This window comes from Mercenaria mercenaria, chromosome 19 (assembly GCF_021730395.1).
Source record: "Mercenaria mercenaria strain notata chromosome 19, MADL_Memer_1, whole genome shotgun sequence".
NCBI classification, from domain to species: domain Eukaryota; kingdom Metazoa; phylum Mollusca; class Bivalvia; order Venerida; family Veneridae; genus Mercenaria; species Mercenaria mercenaria.
The window spans coordinates 3,530,806-3,553,905 of NC_069379.1; the positions used below are offsets into that span (position 1 = coordinate 3,530,806).

Sequence of the window (23,100 nt, forward strand, 5' to 3'; positions counted from 1 at the left end):
CAATTGATAAGTTGGCGCTCTGAGACCGGGAACAAGTAAATGGAGAAAGAAGAGGATTCACCCTAAAGTTAAAATTTGTCAACTTCCGGGGCCGGCATATATTCGCATGTTGAACGAATCTACCACAAAATGACTTCGCAGCAACCACCGAAACAACAGCAGGTATAATATTTAAGATAAATGCTAAATAATTTATCAGGCAGTATCATTGTCTTTGAAATTTTGATTCTTGATACACCGCGTTCGAATCACAAACCTTTGCCCGATTCGTACCCGAGGCGAAACGTACACAATGGAATTTTAATGTTGATACTGAAAACAGTGTTGTTTTTTATCTACTATTTTGGGATAAGGGCCTTTACAATTGTTAAAAATGGACTGTTTTAGGCATGCCCTGTTTTAGGGGCCCTGTTTTATTTCAGGATTAATGAACATACAATACTTTTTAATCATATTTTATAGGAAATATTTAATACAAGATACAAGAAGATTTATTTAACGTCGGATAAGTATAAAACATATAACACTAGCTTAAAGCTATTTTCCGACAAACACATGTAAATAAGCCAAACATAAGTAAAACAGCTGTAATAAAAAGCATACATGTTAAAGCACATTAAGACAAATAAAGCAACTGATAAACAAATCACAAATTATCACATACATGTTACAGCATATTAAAACAAAAAGCACATAAGTACTAGAAAATAAAAGGAAAAGGAAAGCAATTTACCACATACAGATTAGAACACATTTAAAGCAACATAAAAAAGATTAGCTGACACTTCACAAAAATTAATAATAAGAGTCAAATTTTACAACAGGCATTTAAAAACTACTTAAAACAGCTGAGGAAAACATTTGCATCACCAGCATGTAGCATACTATAACTAAAACTGAAAAAAAAGAAAACAAAGGGTTACACACACAGAACTAGAAGTTACATTTTAAACCATTGGTATTATACAATACCAATACATGCATTACAGATGACAAAGCAAGCAAACTACAAAAAAAAAAAACAACAGAAAAACAAACAAAAAACCTAAGACACACAGGGGAAGCAAATAAAGCAAAACTAAAAACACATGGCACATTTGCATTTGGGCCAGTCCAGGTGTGGATCAGTCTGACAAATTCCTTGTAGTTATCAGTGGTCCTGATTTCATTTGGCAGACTGTTCCACACCCTGACAGCCTCAAACCTAAATGTATTTTTGCCATACCTGACAGTCCTTCACCCTGGGACTTCTAACATATTTACATACCTGAAATTATAAGAAGAATCTTTGACATTAATTAGAGATCTTAAATTTTCTGGTGACATGTTGTGGATTAATTTAAATGTTTCAGTGGCAATAGTTCTGAGCCTACCTAAATGAAGTGATGTCATATTAACTTTATTTAGTAATGTGTCGTATGAAGAAGAAAAATCGTCAAAAACAATCCTAAGAGCTCTATATTGAATTTTTTCCATTTTTTCTGTGTTACTTTTGCTACAGAAATGCCATATTAACGGACAGTAATTAAAGTTGGATTTAATAAAAGTTTTGAAAATAACTAATTTAGTATCAAAATTTAAAAATTTACTTAACCTTTGCAGGACATTTAGTTGTTTTGCTGCCTTCTGACATAAATTAGTAACTTGACTGTCAAAATTTAAGAGGTAATCAAGATTTATTCCTAAAAGTTTAACTTCATCTTCACACATGATTTCATTTTGATCAATTTGAAAGGATTTTATTAACTTATTTGTTTTGATTCCTACACATATAGACTGAAATTTTTCTGGATTTGCCTGCATCTGGTTAATGTCAAACCAGTTTATTAAAGATATACTTTCTGTTTCTAAGGTGTATTTGAAGGTGTTTGGATCTGCATGACTGAAGGACAGAGTATTGTCATCTGCATAGTTATATAGAGTAGATTGCTGAACAAAATAAAAAATGTCGTTTATAAAAATATTAAAGATAAGAGGTCCTAAAATCGATCCTTGGGGCACTCCTTTAATGATTTCTAACCAGTCACTTTTAACATTATTAATTTTAACTCTTTGACTTCTATTTGTCAGGTAATTATGTCTCCCCCAGGAGACATATTGTTTTTGCCCTGTCCGTCCGTCCGTACGTCACACTTCATTTCCGAGCAATAACTGGAGAACCATTTGACCTAGAACCTTCAAACTTTATAGGGTTGTAGGGCTGCTGGAGTAGACGACCCCTATTGATTTTGGGGTCACTCTGTCAAAGGTCAAGGTCACAGGGGCCTGAACATTGAAAACCATTTCCGATCAATAACTAGAGAACCACTTGACCCAGAATGTTGATAGATTCATAGGATGATTGGTCATGAAGAGTAGATGACCCCTGTTGATTTTGGGGTCACTCCGTCAAAGGTCAAGGTCACAGGGGCCTGAACATTGAAAACCATTTCCAATCAATAACTAGAGAACCACTTGACCTAGAATGTTGAAACTTCATAGGATGATTGGTCATGAAGAGTAGATGACCCCTATTGATTTTTGGGTCACTCCATCAAAGGTCAAGGTCACAGGGGCCTGAACATTGAAAACCATTTCCGATCAATAACTAGAGAACCACTTGACCCAGAATGTTGAAACTTCATAGGATGATTTGTCATGAAGAGTAGATGACCCTTATTGATTTTGGGGTCACTCCATCAAAGGTCAAGGTCACAGGGCCTGAACATGGAAAACCATTTCCGATCAATAACTGGAGAACCACTTCACCCAGAATGTTGAAACTTCATAGGATGATTCTACATGCAAAGTAGATGACCCCTATCGATTTTGGGGTCACTCCATTAAAGGTCAAGGTCACAGGGGCCTGAACATTGAAAACCATTTCCGGTCAGTAACTTGAGAACCACTTGACCATGAATGTTGAAACCTAATAGGATGATTGGTCATGCAGAGTAGATGACCCCTAACGATTTTGGGGTCACTCTGTGAAAGGTCAAGGCCACAGGGGCCTGAACATAGAAAACCATTTCCGGTCAGTAACTTGAGAACCACTTGACCCAGAATGATGAAACTTCATAGGTTGATTGGTCATGCAGAGTAGATGACCCCTAACGATTTTGGGGTCACTCTGTTAAAGGTCAAGGCCACAGGGGCCTGAACATGGAAAACCATTTCCAATCAATAACTTGAGAACCTCTCGACCCAGAATGTTGAAACTTCATAGGATGATTGTTCATACAGAGTAAATGACCGCTATTGTTTTTGGGGTCACTCCGTTAAAGGTCAAGGACACAGGGGCCTGAACATTGATAACCAGTTCTGATCAATAACTTGAGAACCACTTGACCCAGAATGTTGAAACTTCATAGGATGATTGAACATGCAGAGTATGTGACCCCTATTGATTTTGGAGTCAGTCAATTAAGGTCAAGGTCACAGTGGCCTGTTCATGTAAAATCATTTTTTGGAATAACTTGAGAACCACTTGACCTACAACGTTGAAACTTAATAGGATGATTGGACATGCAGAGTAGATGACCCCTATTTATTTTGAGGTCACTTGATCAAAGGTCAAGGTCACAGGAGCCTGAACAATGACTTGAGAACCACTAGGCCAAGAGTGTTGAAATTTAGCGGGATGACTGGACATGCCAAGTAGACGATCCCTATTGCAGTCAACCATCAGTGTCTCTTTGACTTTCGCTCCTGACCCCTATTGACTTCTTGCCTATAGGACTTTGCATTTGGGGAGACATGCGCTTTTTTACAAAAGCATTTTCTAGTTATCCATTAGTTTACATGCCTCATCTGTAAGACCATAGGCTTTTAACTTTAAAATAATAAGATTATGTGGCAAACAGTCAAAGGCTTTTGACAGATCCATCAGCACCGCACCCACATATTTGTTCTCATCTAGAGCTTGTTTCCAGTCTTCAACAAGTCGTAGAAGAGTGGTCTGACAACCAAAAGATGTTCGAAATGCTGCTAAGAAGGGATGAAAAATGGAGCTGAAATGTTCATTTAACTGGTTACTTATTATTCTTTCATACAATTTGGATAGTGTGGGTAGGATGCTGACGGGTCTGTAGTTTTTTTCAACAAAAGGGTCTTTTTTAAATATAGGGGTCACTTGAGCTTGTTTTAACTTTGTGGGGAATTCTCCTTTAATTATAATTATAATTGTATTTGCAATAGAAGTGATTGGGGAGGTGAGACTGGGACTTCTGGCCTTAATTATTTTGGGGGGTATACCATCAACTCCAGTCGCTTTTTAGCCCACCATCGTCAGATGGTGGGCTATTAAAATCACTCTGCGTCCGTGGTCCGTCCGTCCGTCATTCCGTCCGTCCGTCCGTCAGTCCGTCCGTCCGTCCGTTAACAATTTCTCGTTATCGCATCTCCTCAGAAACTACTGGGGGAATTTTGACCAAACTTTGTCAGAATGATGTATTGGTACCCTAGTTGTGTCCCCCTGAAAATCAGACTGGTTCAACAATTTATGAGTGAGTTATGGCCCTTTGTTTATTTGTATAATTTACATAGATTTATATAGGGAAAAACTTTGAAAACCTTCTTGTCCAAAACCACAGAGCCTAGGGCTTTGATATTTGGTATGAAGCATTATCTAGTGGTCCTCTACAAAGATGATTCAAATTATTTCTCTGGGGTCAAATATGGCCCCGCCCTGGGGGTCACATGGTTTATATAGACTTATATAGGGAAAACCTCTTGTCCAAAACCACAGGGCCTAGGGCTTTGATATTTTGTATGTGACATCATCTAGTGGTCTTCAACTAAGATCGTTCAAATTATACCCCTAGGGTCAAATATGGCCCCACCCTGGGGGTCATATGGTTTACATAGACTTATATAGGGAAAAACTTTGAAAATCTTCTTGTCCAAACCACAAAGCCTAAGGCTTTGATACTTGTAATGTAGCATCATCTGTGGTTCTCTACCAAGTTATGTTCAAATTATCCCCCTAGGGTCAAATATGGCCCCACCCCGTGGGTCACATGGTTCATATAGACTTATATAGGGAAAAGCTTTTAAAATCTTCTTGTCAATAACTACAACATTCAAATTTGGACCACATGTATATTTTTGATTGGCAAGATGAACCTTGACATGAGTTGACCTTGATTTTGACCTAGTGACCTACTTTCACATTTCTGTAGCTACAGCCTTCAAATTTGGACCACATGCATAGTTTTGTGCACTTGAAAAAACTTTGACCTTGATTTTGACCTAGTGACCTACTTTCACATTTTTGAAGGTACAGGTATCAAATTTGGACCATATGCATAGTTACGTGTTTCAAAATGAAATTTGACATTGATTTTGACCTAGTGACCTACTTTCACATTTTTGAAGGTACAGTCTTCAAATTTGGACCACATGCATAGTTCCGTGTTCCGAAATTAAATTTGACCTTGATTTTGACCCAGTGACCTACTTTCTCATTTCTCAAGCTACAGCCTTCAAATTTGGACCACATGCCTGGTTTTATGTACCGAAACAAACTTTGACCTCTACATTGACCTAGTGACCTACTTTCACATTTTTAGCTCGACTATTCATAGAATAGTGAGCTATTGCACTCGCCCATGCGTCGGCGTCCGCGTCCGCGTCCCGATTTTGGTTAAGGTTTTGTATGTAAGCTGGTATCTCAGTAACCACTTGTGGGAATGGATTGAAACTTCACACACTTATTCACTGTGACAAACTGACTTACATTGCACAGGTTCCATAACTCTATTTTGCTTTTTTACAAAATTATGCCCCTTTTTCGACTTAGAAATTTTTGGTTAAGGTTTTGTATGTAAGCTGGTAACTCAGTAACCACTTGTGGGAATGGATTGAAACTTCACACACTTATTCACTGTGATGAACTGATCTACATTGCACAGGTTACATAACTCTATTTTGCTTATTTACAAAATTATGCCCCTTTTTCGACTTAGCAGTTTTTGGTTAAGGTTTTGTATGTAAGCTGGTATCTCAGTACTTACTAATGGGAATGGATTGAAACTTCACATACTTGTTCACTATCATGATCTGACATGCACTAAGCAAGTCCCATAAATCTACTCTCTTTTTTTTCAAAATTATGCCCCTTTTTCGACTTAGCAGTTTTTGGTTAAATTTTTGTATGTAATCTGATATCTCAGTATCCACTAATTGGAATGGATTGAAACTTCACACACTTGTTCACTGTCATGATCTAACATGCACTGTGAAGGTCCCATAACTCTACTTGGCATTTTTACAAAATTATGCCCCTTTGACTTAGCAGTTTTTTGTTAAGTTTTTGTATGTAAGCTGGTATCTCAGTATCCACAAATTGGAAAGGATTGGAAAGGATTGAAACTTCACACACTTGTTCACTGTCATGATATGACATGCAGTACAGAGGTTCAATACCTCTACTTTGCATTTTACAAAATTATGCCCCTTTTTCAACTTTTGTATTCATTCAATTGACAAGGCTGTTGAATAGTCGAGCGTTGCTGTCCTCCGACAGCTCTTGTTGAAGGTACAGTCTTCAAATTTGGACCACATGCATAGTTCTGTATTCTGAAATAAAACTTGACCTTGATTTTGACCCAGTGACCTACTTTCACATTTCTCAAGCTACAGCCTTCAAATTTGGACCACATGCATAGTTTTGTGTACCGAAATGAACTTTGACCTTAAGATTGACCTAGTGACCTACTTTCACATTTCTGTAGCTACAGGCCTCAAATTTAGACCACTCGCATAGGATAATTGTGTACCGAAACAAACTTTGACCTTGACATTGACCTAGTGACCTACTTTCACATTTTTGAAGGTACAGGCTTCAGATTTGGACCACATGCATAGATTTGTGTTCTGAAGTGAAATTTGACCCTTGATTTTGACCTAGTGACCTATTTTCACATTTCTCAAGCTAAGCCTTCAAATTCGGACCACTTGCATAGTTTTGTGTACCGAATTAAACTTTGACCTTAAGATTGATCTAGTGACCTACTTTCACATTTCTCGAGCTACAGCTTTCGAATTTGGACCACATGCACAGTGTTGTGTACGGAAATGAAATTTGACCTTGCGCTAGTCAGTAAGTCTTGAAATTTGGAACACTCAAAAATGGCCCTTGGTGGGCGCCAAGATCACTCTGTGATCTCTTGTTTACAGTCTAATTTTTTAATACAGGTTGCGATTTCTTTCTCTGTAACCTTGGAAAAACTGAAATTATGTGTATTTATATTATCGTTTATTGCCTTTATACTAGGATGGTCCTTTTTTACAATGGTATTGTTATTTATACCAATGTTTCTTGCAATATTTACATAAAAGGAATTCATTTTGTCAACAACTAAGTTTTGATCAGATATAAGTTTATTTTGTTCTTGATCTTTAAGAATGATTTGACTGTCAGATTTCATGACTGATTTTTGAGATAAAAAAGGCTTGATAGTTGGCCAGAAGTCTTTTGACTTTGGGCCACTATCACACCTTTCCCTAAAATAAACCGTTATAGATTCACGTTTTATTTTTGTTTTTAAATTTCTTAGTTTTGTATAATTTTTCCAGTTTTCAGTTGTTTTATTCTTGAGATATATATTTTTAGCTTGTCTGGTTTTATAAATAATTTTCCTGTAATGGGAGTTCATATATGGGGGAGGGTTTCGTTTTGGTACTTTCTGTTTAGTTGGGGCATGTTCATCAATTACTTGTTTTAATAACAATTCATGTGCCCAGTAAATGTCATCAACATCATCAAATGCGTGTGCTACATGAAAAGGTACTTGTGACAAGTCGTGATTACATTGATCAGCATCAAAGCCTTTATAGCTTCTGAAAGTGACTTTCTTTTTAGAAACAGACTGGCATTGCTCTCTCAATGATGTAGCTATTAGATTATGACAGTCACTTAAACCACAACTAAAGTTTACAGTATTACAGAGAAGTCTTTTGGAGTTTGTTAAAATTACATCAATTAAAGTTGGAGTTTGATTTTTCGTAAAACAGGTCGGTCCACGTACAATATTTTCAAGGTTAAAGCTATCACAGACATTAGTTAAGGGCCTGCCCTTTTCTTTTTTTAGTAAATCAAAATTTAAGTCACCAACACAGATAAAGTGGTCAAATACCATACATATTTTATCCAAACAATTACTAAAACAAGTTTCAAAAACAGAATCAGACATAGATGGTTGCTTATATATACTAAGAATACACCATTTTCTTTTATTCATTGAGAGTTCGTAACACGTACATTCTAAATCCTTAGACTCCAGGTCTTTCCTACGCTTAAAAGGCAGGTCTGACCTGACAAAAGTTATCAGTCCGCCTCCACTGGCATTCCTATCTTTTCTTTCCATTTTAAAACCATTTACACTAAAAAGATTGTTATTAAAAGTTTCATCAATTTTGGTCTCAGCAACTGTAAAAAAGTCTACCAGATTATCATCCAAAATTTGCTTCAGATCTTCAAATTTATAACGAATACTATTTATATTTAAATAACCAATGATAGGTCTTTTCGGTTTTCATTTCTGAGTGAACGCAGTTCATCAAATATATCATAATTTGAGTTATCCTGATCATCAGAGTCTGAAATTATAGAAACACTTGAGTTTATATCATTTAATTCCTCATTACCTTGTTGATCTATATGTGCATTTAACAGCCAGTCTTCTTCTGGATCTGGCTGAGGTAGATAACTATCGTTTAAGTTGTTATAATTTGTACACAGAGTTGCCTCCCTTACACTTGTCTCCGGTGAGGTATCATCCTTCTGATATTCTATCATTTGTGTAGAAACTGAAATATCAGAGTTATTTATATTCAGTAATGTTTTATTTACATCATTGGAATCAATTGATCGGTGTGTTGGATCATCTGTATAACTCTAGAATTTTTTTCTATCAAGCATATACTGCAGAACCACGGATCATCATCGTTGCATAACTGGTTGTACTGTTTTGGCGATCATTCATTGACATTGAAAACAAAACACAAAAGCGACAAATATATATCCTACAAGCAAACATGTATCTCTTATTGAGCATGCAATATCTAGACACGAATATGACATTGTGATTCGTCACTTAGATGATATGATTCCAGCCACTGACATCGTTAGTTAGTTTTTCTAAATTTTTACCTTCAGTTTTCATTTGACTAATTGTAGCTGTTGTAGGTATGGTATATTTTTTCAGTGGTAGACGAATTGATACAGCACTTTTTCCATGTTGGGAACAGGTCCTATACCAGTTGAATTTGGAAAATGAACCACATTTTTAGCCCACCATCATCAGATGGTGGGCTATTAAAATCACTCTGCGTCCATGGTCCGTCCGTCATTCCGTCCGTCCGTCCGTCCGTCCGTCTGTTAACAATTTCTCGTTATCGCATCTCCTCAGAAACTACTGGGGGGATTTTGACCAAACTTTGTCAGAATGATGTATTGGTACCCTAGTTGTGTCCCCCTGAAAATCAGACTGGTTCAACAATTTATGAGTGAGTTATGGCCCTTCGTTTATTTCTATAATCTACATAGATTTATATAGGGAAAAACTTTGAAAACCTTCTTGTCCAAAACAACCGGGCCTAGGGCTTTGATATTTGGTATGAAGCATCATCTAGTGGTCCTCTACCAAGATGATTCAAATTATTTCTCTGGGGTCAAATATGGCCCTGCCCTGGGGGTCACATGGTTTATATAGACTTATATAGGGAAAAACTTTGAAAAACCTCTTGTCCAAATCCACAGGGCCTAGGGCTTTGATATTTTGTATGTGACATCATCTAGTGGTCTTCGACTAAGATTGTTCAAATTATACCCCATAGTCAAATATGGCCCCGCCCAGGGGGTCATATGGTTTACATAGACTTATATAGAGAAAAACTTTGAAAATCTTCTTGTCCAAACCACAAAGCCTAGGGCTTTGATATTTGTCATGTAGCATCACCTAGTGGTTCTCTACCAAGTTTGTTCAAATTATCCCCCTAGGGTCAAATATGGCCCCGCCCCGGGGGTCACATGCTTCATATAGACTTATATAGGGAAAAGCTTTTAAAATCTTCTTGTCAATAACTACAACATTCAAACTTGGACCCAAGTATATTTTTGAGTGGCAGATGAACCTTGACATGAGTTGACCTTGATTTTGACCTAGGGACCTACTTTCACATTTCTGTAGCTACAGCCTTCAAATTTGGACCACATGCATAGTTTTGTGCACCGGAAAAAACTTTGACCTTGATTTTGACTTAGTGACCTACTTTCACATTTTTGAAGGTACAGGCGTCAAATTTGGACCATATGCATAGTTCCATGTTTCAAAATGAAATTTGACGTTGATTTTGACCTAGTGACCTACTTTCACATTTCTCAAGCTAGAGCCTTCAAATTTGGACCAGCTGCATAGTTTTGTGTACCGAAAAAAACTTTTACCTTGACATTGACCTGGTGACCTACTTTCACAGTTTTGAAGGTACAGTCTTCAAATTTGGACCACATGCATAATTTTGGTTTCGAAATGAAATTTGACCTTGATTTTGACCTAGTGACCTTCTTTCACATTTTCTCAAGCTATGGACCACATGCATAGTTTTGTGCACCAGAAAACACTTTGACCTTGACATTGACCAAGTGACCTACTTTCACATTTTTTGTAGGTACAGGCTTCAAATTTGGACCACATGCATAGTTTTGTTGTTCGGAAATGAAATTTGACCTTGATTTTGACCTAGTGACCTACTTCCACATTTCTCAAGCTACAGCCTTCAAATTTTGACCACATGCATAGTTTTGTGTATCGAAAAAACTTTGATCTTGACATTGACTTAGTGACCTACTTTCACATTTGAAGGTACAGGCTTCAAATTTGGACCACATGCATAGTTTTGTGTTCCGAAATGAAATTTGACCTTGATTTTGACCCAGTGACCTACATTCACATTGCTCAAGCTACAGCCTTCAAATTTGGACCACATGCATGGTTTTATGTACCGAAACAAACTTTGACCTTTACATTGACCTAGTGACCTGCTTTCACATTTTTGAAGGTACAAGCTTCAAATTTGGACCACATGCATAGTTCTGTATTCTGAAATAAAATTTGACCTTGATTTTGACCTAGTGACCTACTTTCACATTTCACAAGCTACAGCCTTCAAATTTGGACCACATGCATAGTTTTGTGTACGGAAATGAACTTTGACCTTAAGATTGACCTAGTGACCTACTTTCACATTTCTGTAGCTACAGGCTTCAAATTTAGACCACATGCATAGGATTGTGTACCGAAACAAACTTTGACCTTGACATTGACCTATTGACCTACTTTCACAGTTTTGAAGGTACAGGCTTCAAATTCGCACCACTTGCATAGTTTTGTGTACTAAATTAAACTTTGACCTTAAGATTGACCTGTTGACCTACTTTCAAATTTCTCAAACTACAGCCTTCAAACTTGATGCACATGCATAGTTTTGTGTACAAAGAACTTTGACCTTGAAATTGATCTAGTGACCTACTTTCACATTTCTCAAGCTACAGCTTTCGAATTTGAACCACATGCACAGTGTTGTGTATGGAAATGAAATTTGACCTTGAGCTTGTCAATAAGTCTTGAAATTTGGAACACTCAAAAATGGCACATTGGTGGGTGCCAAGATCACTCTGTGATCTCTTGTTTTTACTCAAATTGGGAAAAATAACTGGGTTTCTACTCAAATTGGGAATATTTATAATAAGTTAATAACATCATTTATAACACGTCCTCCATTTATTCAGTGTATATACCATGCCATAAACATGATACATGATTGAATTCATAATGCAGTGTCACGCAAATTAAATCCTCCTTTAAAGTGCCAGTAATCATGAAATGCTTGTTTGCATACAGCTTGCTGGATCTTTATAAAACTTGATCTGTAGCATTATTATAAGGTCCTCTCCAAAATTTGATCAAATGGGGGCGCTTGGCCTAGTTTTGGAGCTGCTAGGGCTACAAACATACCTTCAAAAGACGTTTTCTCACAAACAACTTGATGGATTTTCTCTAGCATTATTATAAGTTCCTGCCCAAAATTTGTTTCAGATAAGGGTGCTTGGCCCTTTTAGGGGCAGCTAGAGAAACAAACAGAAATCCTTTAAAAAGACTTCTTTTAAAGAACTACTTCAGGGCACTCGTTTGGCTATTTTTGGGGCCGAATATGGGTACCATTTCCCTCCTAAAATAAAATGTTTTTTCCCCTTTCTCAGAAGAAAATTCCCCTGATGATAGGTTGTTTGCAACAAATAAGTATGATTCTTTCTTTTAATATTATATAGTGCCTCTAAGAAAGAGTACTGTTGTAATATAGTCACATCAGTTAGGAATGATTTAAAACAGTATTAATAAGTATGAAAAGTAGTTACATATACATGGCTTAAACTTCCCCTTTTCATCTTAAAATGTTGAAAAATTCCCCTTCCTGGGGGTATGGGTACCTGTCCCTAAAAGTTGTCTAGTGCCCTGCACTTCATGGACATTTCTTAAACTTGGTCTGTTGCATCATTATAATAAATTAATAATAATGATAATAATAATAACTTTATTTATTGAGGAAGGCACAGTTGGGGCTTGCCCAATCTTCCCTGTGGTCCTCTTTATCGTAATTTACAAACAATATACACAAAAAATATACATGACACAGAATACACAAAGACAAATTAAATTCTATAATAGATCATTATTAGAAGGTTTTCTCCCAATTTTGTTCAAATAGAGGCTTCCAGAACTAAAAATAGAAATGCATTTTAACGACTTCTTCTCTTGCCTCATTTGATAGATCTTAACAGACCTGGCCTGTAGCATTTAATTGAAATAGGGGCTCTTAGGCCCCTATTGGGGCTTGCTAGAACTAAAAACACTTGAACTTGTCATGTACAGCCTAATGCGTCTTTATCATACTTGGTCCTCTTTCAGATTTGTTTTAAATATGCCATCATGTATAAATAAATGGATATGGGGGCAACTTGGCATTTTTTAGAGGCAGCATTTAACAACTTCTTCTCATGAACATGGTTCTTCATCAAACTTGGTCTAACCCTAACTCTAGGTTCTCTTCTAGGTTTATTCAAACAGGTTCACTTAGTGCCAAGTTTTATAAGATTTCTTTTGAGAACCTCATGTTAGATCTTCATCAAACTTGATCTGCAGCATCACTTTTAGATCCTTTACAAAGTTTATTCAGATGGGAGCACTTGGCCCCATTTTAGAGGCCACCAGAGCTAAATACTGTAAAACATTTAAACCTTACTGTGCTGGACATGATTGATACTGTATTTGCGTCCAGTGTAGATTTCATGATCTGTGCAGTCTGATCATAATCTGCACTTCGTTAATGAGGTTCATCAGGATAGTAGATGTAGTTTATGTAAACGTTTATCATGACATATTGTCATAACCAGAAAATTATATACCTTGTTGACAGTTTCGGTTGATTTCACTGACCTTCCTCAGAACTGTGACGACTTCCAGTTGCGGACTGGTTCACTGCTGGACAGGTCAGAGTGAACTAATTGTCCGTAAATGGTGCTAAGGGAGTAGGCCCCCTGGTCCCTGCTTGCGAGCAGTAAACCAGTGATGAACAGGGACCAGGGGGGCCTACTCCCTTAGCACCATTTATGGATAGTTAGTTCACTCTGACCTGTCCAGCAGTGAACCAGTCTGCAACCGGAAGTCGTCACAGTTCTGAGGAAGGTCGGTGAAATCAACCGAAACTGTCAACCAAGTATATAATTTTCTGGATATGTCATGATAAACGTTTACATATAATCTGCACTGTTCATCATTCAGTCAGTATCCTTTTGGTAAGCACCCCTTTAAACAGTTAATGGTAAATTGAAAGATGGACAAGTACATATAGAAATTGAGCAGGGTTACGTAAACATTTAAAAAACCTCTATTCCAGGGTTTTTTCTTGCTCTTTTGGGAACATAGCCTATACCCTAAGCATTGGGAATTTTGACATGTAAATGTTCCAAATTGGGAAATATTAAGACCCATAGGATATAGTAGGGATGTATTTAGGCACTTTCTCATACACATTTTTCACATTGTACAACCTCTTTAACAAACTGCCATTACAAAATTGTCTATAATATTTGTGCAATTTTGCTGATTTTATTTCTCAAAATGTAGATTGGGAATTTTTGCACTCATTTTAGGAAAAATACGTACTTTTTGGCATTGTGAATATAGCCCAATAACGGCTATAAAAACAGCCGAAAAAAAACCCTGTTCTCCCTTCAGCCTTTACCAAACTTGGTCTATATAGCCCTTGTATGGACCTCTCTCACATTTATTCAAATGACTCCAAGCTAAAAATAGAAAAACATTTAAGCAGGTTCTTTTCATGAAGATCTTGATGGATCATCACCAAATTTAGCAAAGTAAAGGGGATAGGCATAGGACTTAATTTTACCGGATTAAAGTTTGATAACATTAATTTAATCTTGCTTTCATGCTAAAATGTTTTATATACTTATTTGCATATGTATCAGCATTTGCCATATTGGTTGCTCCACTCAGAAAATCTAAATTTTGAATTTTAATCATCACTTTTTAAATAAAATCTATAGATTACATATTCTTTTAAAGTATAAAATACAATATTTTAGCAAATAATAGCGAATAATAGCAAACCCAGTTAGATTCACGAAAATATTAGATAGGAAAAACATTGAAAGCATATTTGTCTAAAAACTTAGGTCCTAGATTAGATATTTAGCATGTAGCACTCTAATGTGTTCCTCTGCCAGATTGATTCAAATCATGCCCCTTTGATTAAAATTGGCCACTGGGTTGACTTGATAAAATTGACAGCATCAGGATGTTTTATTCCACATTGCCAAAGTACCCAGCTATTTTGCCCACAAGTCACAGGCCTGGGCCCATTCTCATCACAGTAAAATGAAACCACTACTGTAAGAACTATTGACTGCAAATGCTGTTGTTGCCCATGTAGGATTTCATTTTTATTATGCTGCCCTCCGAAGAAGGAGGGGTACTGTTTTGCAGATGTCTGACGTTTGGTCGATATGCAGACCGATCCATTTCCGGATGATAACTCAAGAAGCTAGGGTCAAAGATCATGAAAGTTGATAGGGAGATTGGTCATAACCAGCAGATGACCCCTATTGATTTTGAGATCTGTAGGTCAAAGGTCAAGGTCACAGTGACCAAGAACAGTTAAACAGTTTCCGGATGATAACTCGAGTACAGTGACCAAATGATTTGTTCCTTGTGCAGTTACTGAATGCATCAAGGGGGGCATTTTGTGCTCTACGAGCTCTTGTCGTGGGGGCCTCGGTCTTATGGTCACTGACTTTAAATCACTTGCCTCTTACAAATATGGGATCAAGCGTCGCATGGGCCTTGGAATCTTCATTTGAGAAAGCCATCCAGCTTGCTTACCGAAGGTCGACGGTTTTACCAAGGTACCCGCCCGTGATTAAATAACGCACAGAGAGGCTTGAGTCTTCTGCCACCATCAAAGCTGGAAAGTCGCCATATGGCCTATAATTGTGTTGGTGCTACATTAAATCAAACAAAAACAAAAACACAAACATCACGATTCCCCTCAATGTAAACAAAAACCGCTACTGTAAGAACTTCTTTGCAAATCCTGTAATTGTGCATGTAGGAACTCATTGTTCTTGTCTATTCTAGACTGAGAAAGGAGCAGGTGATAAAGAGAAGAAAAAGAAAGAGACTATTCTTGATTTATCAAAGTACCTCGAGAAACCAATCCGAGTCAAGTTCAGTGGGGGAAGAGAAGGTAACATCATTTTAATAACAAAACAATTAGAAAAAAATTTCATAAAATCAGCTGGATATTTTGGGATCTCTTTAATCATTTACAAATGTCTCAATAATAAGGACACATACCATGCATAAGATGATACATTCATGTATATGTTGAGAAGCTTCCTAAAAATTATAGATAAATCTGTAATTTTGAAAAAAAAATGTAGTTAAAAATGACATTAAATGTATATAATTTACCTTTAACATTCTCATGTTAAGGCATGTTTGATGTCTCTTTTTTATCATATAAGCAGAAAATAAAGTATATGTATTTTGTTCTAATCCTGGCATTGGCATCACACCATGGTTAAAGTTTTGCATATATGTAGTACTGTACATATAGCTCTCATTTAAAAGCATATACCACTTGGTGGAGACAGATTGTTTTTGCCCAGTCTGTCTGTCCGTCTATCACACTTCATTTCTGATCAATGTGTAGAGAACCACTAGATTTAAAACTTCATAGAATGGTAGGATTATGGAGTAGATCATGTAGATGACCCCTGTTGATTTCGGGGTCACTTGAGCAAAGGTCAAGGTCACAGGGCCAGAACATTGAATACCATTTCCGAACAATAACTTGAGAACCACTTGAACCAGAATGTTGAAACTTCATAGGATGATAGTAGGATAATACTAATAGTTACATAGTAGATGACCCCTATATGTATAGGGGTCACTCTAGCAAAGTTCAAGGTCACAGGGGCATCTGTCCATCACTCTTTATTTTCGACCTAGAACTTTCAAATTTCATAGGGTGATAGGGTTTATGTAGTAGACGACACCTACAGTTTTTGGAGGTGCTCAGCCAAAGGTCAAGGTCACAGAAGCCTGAGCAGTACCTCTTGACCCAGTATGTTGAAACTTCATAAGCTGAATGGACATGCAGAGTAGATGACCCCTATTTATTTTGGGATACTAGGTCAAAGGTCAAGGTCACAGGGGCCAGAAACTGATTGTTCAACCATTTGACCTAGAATGTTAGGATGATAGGACTTTCAGAGTATTGTTTTGGGACTTGCTCAAGCAAATGTCAAGGTCACAGGGAACATGGAAAACCATTTCTGATCAATACAAGTTTAAAATCACTTGACCCAGAATGTTGAAACTTCATAGAATGGTAGGACATGCAGAGTAGATGACCTCTAATTGTTTTGGGGTTACTCTTAAGGTCAAGGGCACAGGAGCCAGAACATACAATACTATTTCCAACCCATAACTTGAGAACAACATGCCCCAGAACTTTGAAACTTAATGGGATAATTGGACATGCCAAGTAGATGATCCTTATTGCAGTCAACCATCAGTGTGTCTTTCACTTTCGTTCCTGTCCGCTATTGACTTCTTGCTTTAGTCTTTTGTGGGTTTTTAGGTCAATAACCAACCTCAGAGGGTCAAGTCCCATAACACTGACATGTATATTAACCTGCATCTATTATACAAGGATGAAAAGCCAGGACAAGCTCAAAATGTGTAGGGAAATAGCCAGTTCTTCTTTTTGAATTTGATTCAGATTATATTACCTTATTAGAATAACCTAATTTACCCTGCTAAATTTTAAAATGGATTGGTCTATCATTCAGTTTGGGCAAGACCACTTGTTAATGACAGGGGCATTCACGGAAAATTGAATTGATAGCAAACAATACATTTCAAGATCAGTGTTGAATTTGGTCTGCACTGGTTTTAGGCTGATTCAGTTGCCACCAGCAGTTAAATGTTAAAGTTAATTGTGCATTATTTGTTTCAGCCAGTGGAATTCTGAAAGGATATGATCCATTGTTAAATCTTGTATTAGATGACACCACAGAATATCTGAGAGGTAAGTTGCAGTTATTATGTCTCCCACCACACAGTGGTGTGCGAGACATATTGATTTACTCCTGTCTGTGTGTCACAAATCTTGTCCACGGTCAAACATTTCTCATCAGATCTTCACCAGACTTGAACAAAATGTGTTTGCCAATAAGTCCTCGGCCAAGTTCGATAACTAGCCAAATTGGCACAGGCACTTCGAAAGTATGGTCCTTTATATTTGTTTTTGATAAAGCACTGAAAGTCTGATAAGGCAGTTGTCTGAGACATGCGCTTTTCTCAAAAGCAGCTCTAGTTGTTAAATCTTGTACATACATGTATTATGTAATGGCAAGAAAGTATTCTGACACTTGCTTATACCCTTGCATATTTCCAGTGAGACCAACCCAATATTTATGCCCCCTTCGGGGGAAGTAGGGGTATATTGCTTTGCACCTGTTGGTTGTATCGATGACCCAGAACATTTAAACTTAATACCATGGTTTGGCTTATCAAGTAGAACACCTGCTGTTTATAAAGTTGGGCATTGTGCTCACTACTACAAGTGGACACCGCCGTTCATATGACTGAAAAATTGTTGAGAAAGACGTTAAACCCGAACACACACACGGATCACCTCTGCTGTTTTGGGGATCAATAGGTCAAAGGTCAAGGTCACATGGACCTGAACCTTCTACTTAGTAATTTGAAAACCAATTGACCTGGAACCTTCAAACTTGATGGCATGACTTGGCTAAGAAGTATATCAACGCTATTTTTTTGGGTGTCAGTAAGTCTATGGTCAAGGTAACTGGGATCTCATCCTTGAAAACTGTTTCTGCTCAATAACTTGTAATCCACTTGACCCAGAACTTTCAAACTTGATAACTTAGATGGGATATTTAATAGACAACCCCTACTGTTTTGGAGGTCAATAGGTCTAAGTTCAAGATCACAGAGACTTGAACATTGAAAACTATTTCTACATGGTAACTTCAGAACTACTTTACCTACAACCTTCAAACTTGATACCACCTTCAAACTTGATACCAATCATTTTTTAGGGGTCAGTAAGTCAAAGGTCAAGGTCACAGGGGCTTTCAGCCTTGAAACAGTTTCCCCTCAATAACTTTTGAACCACTTAACCCAAAACGTTGATAGCATGATTGGGCTTATGACATAGAAACCCCTAATGCTTTGGTGGTTAATAGGTCAAGGTCATAGTGATCAAGAGACAGAAAATGCTGCTGTTATAGCTAGGAATTTTATGGAGTTTGCTTTTTCTGGTATTGTAGAGTAAAGTGTGATAATTTTAGTGAATTAAGCAAATTTATACAACTTTTTACTACTCTTGAATTATGGTTAGTAAAAACTACATGTCTTATCTACATGACTTTGTGTAATCTTTATATTGTAGATCCAGATGATCCGTACAAATTGACTGAAGACACAAGGAGTTTAGGACTTGTTGTGTGCCGAGGCACGTCAGTTGTCTTAATATGCCCGTCTGACGGAATGGAGGCTATAGCGAATCCTTTTGTGCAGCAGGACGGATGAATGTGTGTAAACATACTGTTGTTATGAATATATGAGAAGATTTAAGTGTTCAGAAGTATTGGGCGGAAGTGTTATATAGTTTTGATGTATATATGAGGACTCCGATACATGGAAGAACGTCTACAAATGAAAATCGTTGAGAAATTGAAAGTTGTTAAAGACAGTCTTGCTGTACTATTTGAAAACAAAACAAAAACAATTACACCGATTAATATCTTCTTTGGAACATCACTTCTAAACTCTAAGAAGACAGTTTATTATATTTTGTTCAGAAAAAGTCCTTTTGAAAGATAGTGTGCAGTGCTTTAAAAGCACCTTAACTCCAGTTTTAAAAATTACCAGTAATTGATAACTAAATTCTGAACTCTTCTAGAGAATAGCTTTTTAAATGTCAATATTAAATGATATTTGGAATAAGTAGGACCAGTATATTAAGTACTTTCAGTGTGCCATGCTAAAGTACCATTCGTAGCTTTTAAAGCTAACAGGTGGATCTGTGTTCTTTTCAGAATGGTACATCAAAGTGTCAAAAGGTTATTGATGGTGTTTTACAATGAACCATAACTCTAGTTTCATTAATTATTTCCCCATTTTCATTTTTTAGCTCACTAAAGGTGAGATATTGTGACTGGTCATTGTCCGTCGTCTGTCGTCATCCATCAACATTTGCCTTGTTAACACTCTAGAGGCCACAGTTGAATCCTACTTTCATGAACCTTGGTCAGAATGTTTATCTTGATGATTCCTATGCCAGGATCAAAATTGGGTCCTGTGGGATTATAAACTAGGTCAGTAGGGCAGATCAAAGGAAAATCTTGTTAGCACTTTAGAGTCCACAGTTTAAGTTTGAAACTCCTGCGACTTGGTCAGAATGTTTCCCTTGATGACCTCTAAGTCTTGTTAGAATCTGCGTCTTGTGGGGTCAAAAACTAGACCACACGGTCAAATCAAAGGAAAAACATGGTAACAGTTGTAATCCTATCTTTATGAAACTTGGTCAGAATGTTTGTCTTGATGATCACTAAGTCAGTTTTGAAACTGGGTCGTGTGGGGTCAAAGACTAGGTCAGTAGGCCAGATTAAAGGTAAAAACAGTTGTCTATATAAATCTGGTATAATAATAATAAATCTTGTTAACACTCTTAAGTCCACAGTTTAAGTTTGAAACTCATGAGAATTGGTGAGAATGTTTGATTTGATGATCGCTAGGTCAGTTTGGAATCAGGGTCATATGGGGTGAAAAACTAGATCACCTGGTCAAATCAAAGGAAATGCTTGTTAACACTCTAGAGGCTACAGTTGTAACTTAATCTTTATGAAACTTGGTCAGAAAGTTTGTATAGATAATCTCTAGGTCAGTTTTGAAACTGGGTCTTGTGGGGTCAAAAACTAGGTCAGTAGGCCAGGTCAGCTGTGGTGAGTGATATAGGGTCATCATGACCCTCTTGTTTTCTGTACATTTGTAACTTTAATATAGTCAGTGATGAAATAAATTGAATGTAGAGAACATTTTTGTTTGATTTTAGTGCTATATATATCTAATATGCTTGTCTGTTAAAACACTCTTACGCTTAACATGCGGTGACGTAAATGTGTTCGTTGCGACCAAGAACTATTACTTCTATATTTTATTTAGTGTTCGAAATTAAGGGCATATTAGAATCGAAATAATTTACAGCACAAGCGTGCTTTAACACTATTTATACATTTGGGTGGTAATACATCGTTCAAATAATTTCACTCGGGCTGCACCCTTGAGAAATTATTGCACCCGACTTGTAACCACCTATCGTGCATAAATACTGGTAGTGTTAAAGCACTCTTTGCTATAAATTATTTCTTAACTGAAACCACATGACATAATCTTGATTTTAAAATATTTTAACTTTAACCTTTACCATGCTAAATTTCTAAAATGGACTGGTCTGTCATTCAATTTTGGCAGTACCTTTTATTATTCGAAGAAGTGTTCAGTGAAAATTTACTGGCTGGATAGCAACCAGTGTAGACCATGTTTAGGCTGATCTTGGTCTGTGCTGGTTGCAAAGGCAGTATCACCTGGTGCCAGCATGCTGTAGGTTAAGATTATTATGAAATCGTGATTTTTTGGGGCATGCAATTTCATAGTTTTGAAGAAAATAACAACTTTAAACACATGGATTTTCAACATTGAAGATTAAATAATGGGAGTTCATTTATATGAAAATTTTGCATAAATTTGTTTCTATGCAAACTTGGATATTCTAAAAGTCTCTTTTGGATATGGAGATAAGTATTAATTACCTAAATACCAGGAGGGAATCCTCACCTTTTGGTATCCCTTTAGTGAATCTGCTGATGTTTAATAGTATGAAAACAAAATGGTTTTAAGAGTGGACTCAAAGCATAGCACCAGATAAAAGCTGTTTTATGCTATGATGCTTATTTCTTCTTTGCAAGGACACACATAAAGCGCATATTACTACTGGTTTCAATTTGTAAATTTTCATAAATGATTTACATGTAGTTTCATTTTATTACAGTTAAATTAAATGCAGAAATATACGTTAATGTTATAAATTGACAACTGGATAATTTTCCTATCACTTTATTTTGCAGTTTGAAAGAGAGGAGACATGTTGACATTGTTTTAAGTATTAGGACTTTTAGTTGGCCGTAATGGAAATAATACTGTGAAATCATATATACCCATTGGAGACTAATTTTTGTGGACCTTCAAAATCTAGGTCACAAGGTCAAATCAAAGAAATACCTTGTGTATGCGATATAGGCTGTATTTTTCAATTGATCTTCATGAAATTAGGTCAGATTGATAGCCTTGGTGAAATCTAGGTCAGGTTCGAATATAGGTCATCTGGGGTCAAAAATTAGGTCACTAGGTTGTATCAAAGAAAAACCTTGTGTATGCTATGGAGGCAGTATTTTTCAATTGATCTTTATGAAATTTGGTCAGAATAAGGTCATCGAATATGTGTCATCTGGAGTTGCAAGCTAAGTCACTAGGTCAAATCAGGGAAAAAACTTTTGTATGCAACAGGGGCTGCATTTTACACTGGATGTTTGTAAGATTTAGTCAGAATTATTACCTTGATACAATCTAGGTCATGTTTGAATATGGGTAATCTTGGGTCATAAACTAGGTCAAAGCAAAGAAAAACGTTGTGTATGCCATTGAAGCTGTATTTTTCATTTGATCTTCTTGAAATGTGGTCAGAATCATAGCCTTGGTGAAATCTAGGTCAAGTTGGAATATGGGCAATCTTTGCTTAAAAACTTGGTCAAATCAAAGAATATAGTTGTTTACACTCAAGATTTTTGCTCCAATTTTAATGAAAATTGGTCAGAATATTTGTTTGCATGAAATCACTTGATCATACATATTTACACTGTTATGGTGTGTTTCACATAGGGCCACCTTGGTCCTCTTGTATAAAAAAAATAAGGATAAAGATTGTCTTGGTGATTTAAACCAGTTTCGCAAAATGGCAAACTTTTGGTTATTCTGGTTTATACCTTTTATTTACACCTAAAAATGAGATTAGTATCCCTTTGTGGTGTAATTTGAACGTGTAAGGATGAAAATAGATTTAAGATTTGTATGCTTTGTTGGCAAATAAAACATTTTTTGTTCAGATTAATCACTCGGGCCTTCGACCTTCGGGAGAAGTTACTGTGCATCTGAACTCATAACAGTTTTACTTGCCAATAAAGCACGCAAAACTAGAATCTGTTTCCCAAATATATGACCTATCATGTGTCGGGGGGACGTTAAATCCAACAAATCAAATCATTTCCCAAATATAATTCTGGTACATTTATCTTCACAAATCTTATGTCTGCAAATTCTTATCCCCACAAAATAGCAGCATAGGTCAAAACCAAAAAATTGCATGTGAACGAAGTTAAATGATTTGAGA

The 23,100-nt window shown here is 36.6% G+C and overlaps 1 protein-coding gene across 1 annotated transcript; it reads left to right on the forward strand.

The window, feature by feature from the left end:
- The first annotated feature begins 6 nt into the window (after positions 1-6).
- LOC123565949 (U6 snRNA-associated Sm-like protein LSm7) lies at positions 7-20,781 on the forward strand. Its single transcript, XM_053531086.1, has 4 exons — positions 7-162; positions 15,696-15,804; positions 17,584-17,655; positions 19,045-20,781. Exons 1-4 carry the CDS (start codon positions 130-132, stop codon positions 19,182-19,184), a joined length of 354 nt encoding a protein of 117 aa, XP_053387061.1. The 5' UTR covers positions 7-129; the 3' UTR covers positions 19,185-20,781.
- Positions 20,782-23,100: the final 2,319 nt, after the last annotated feature.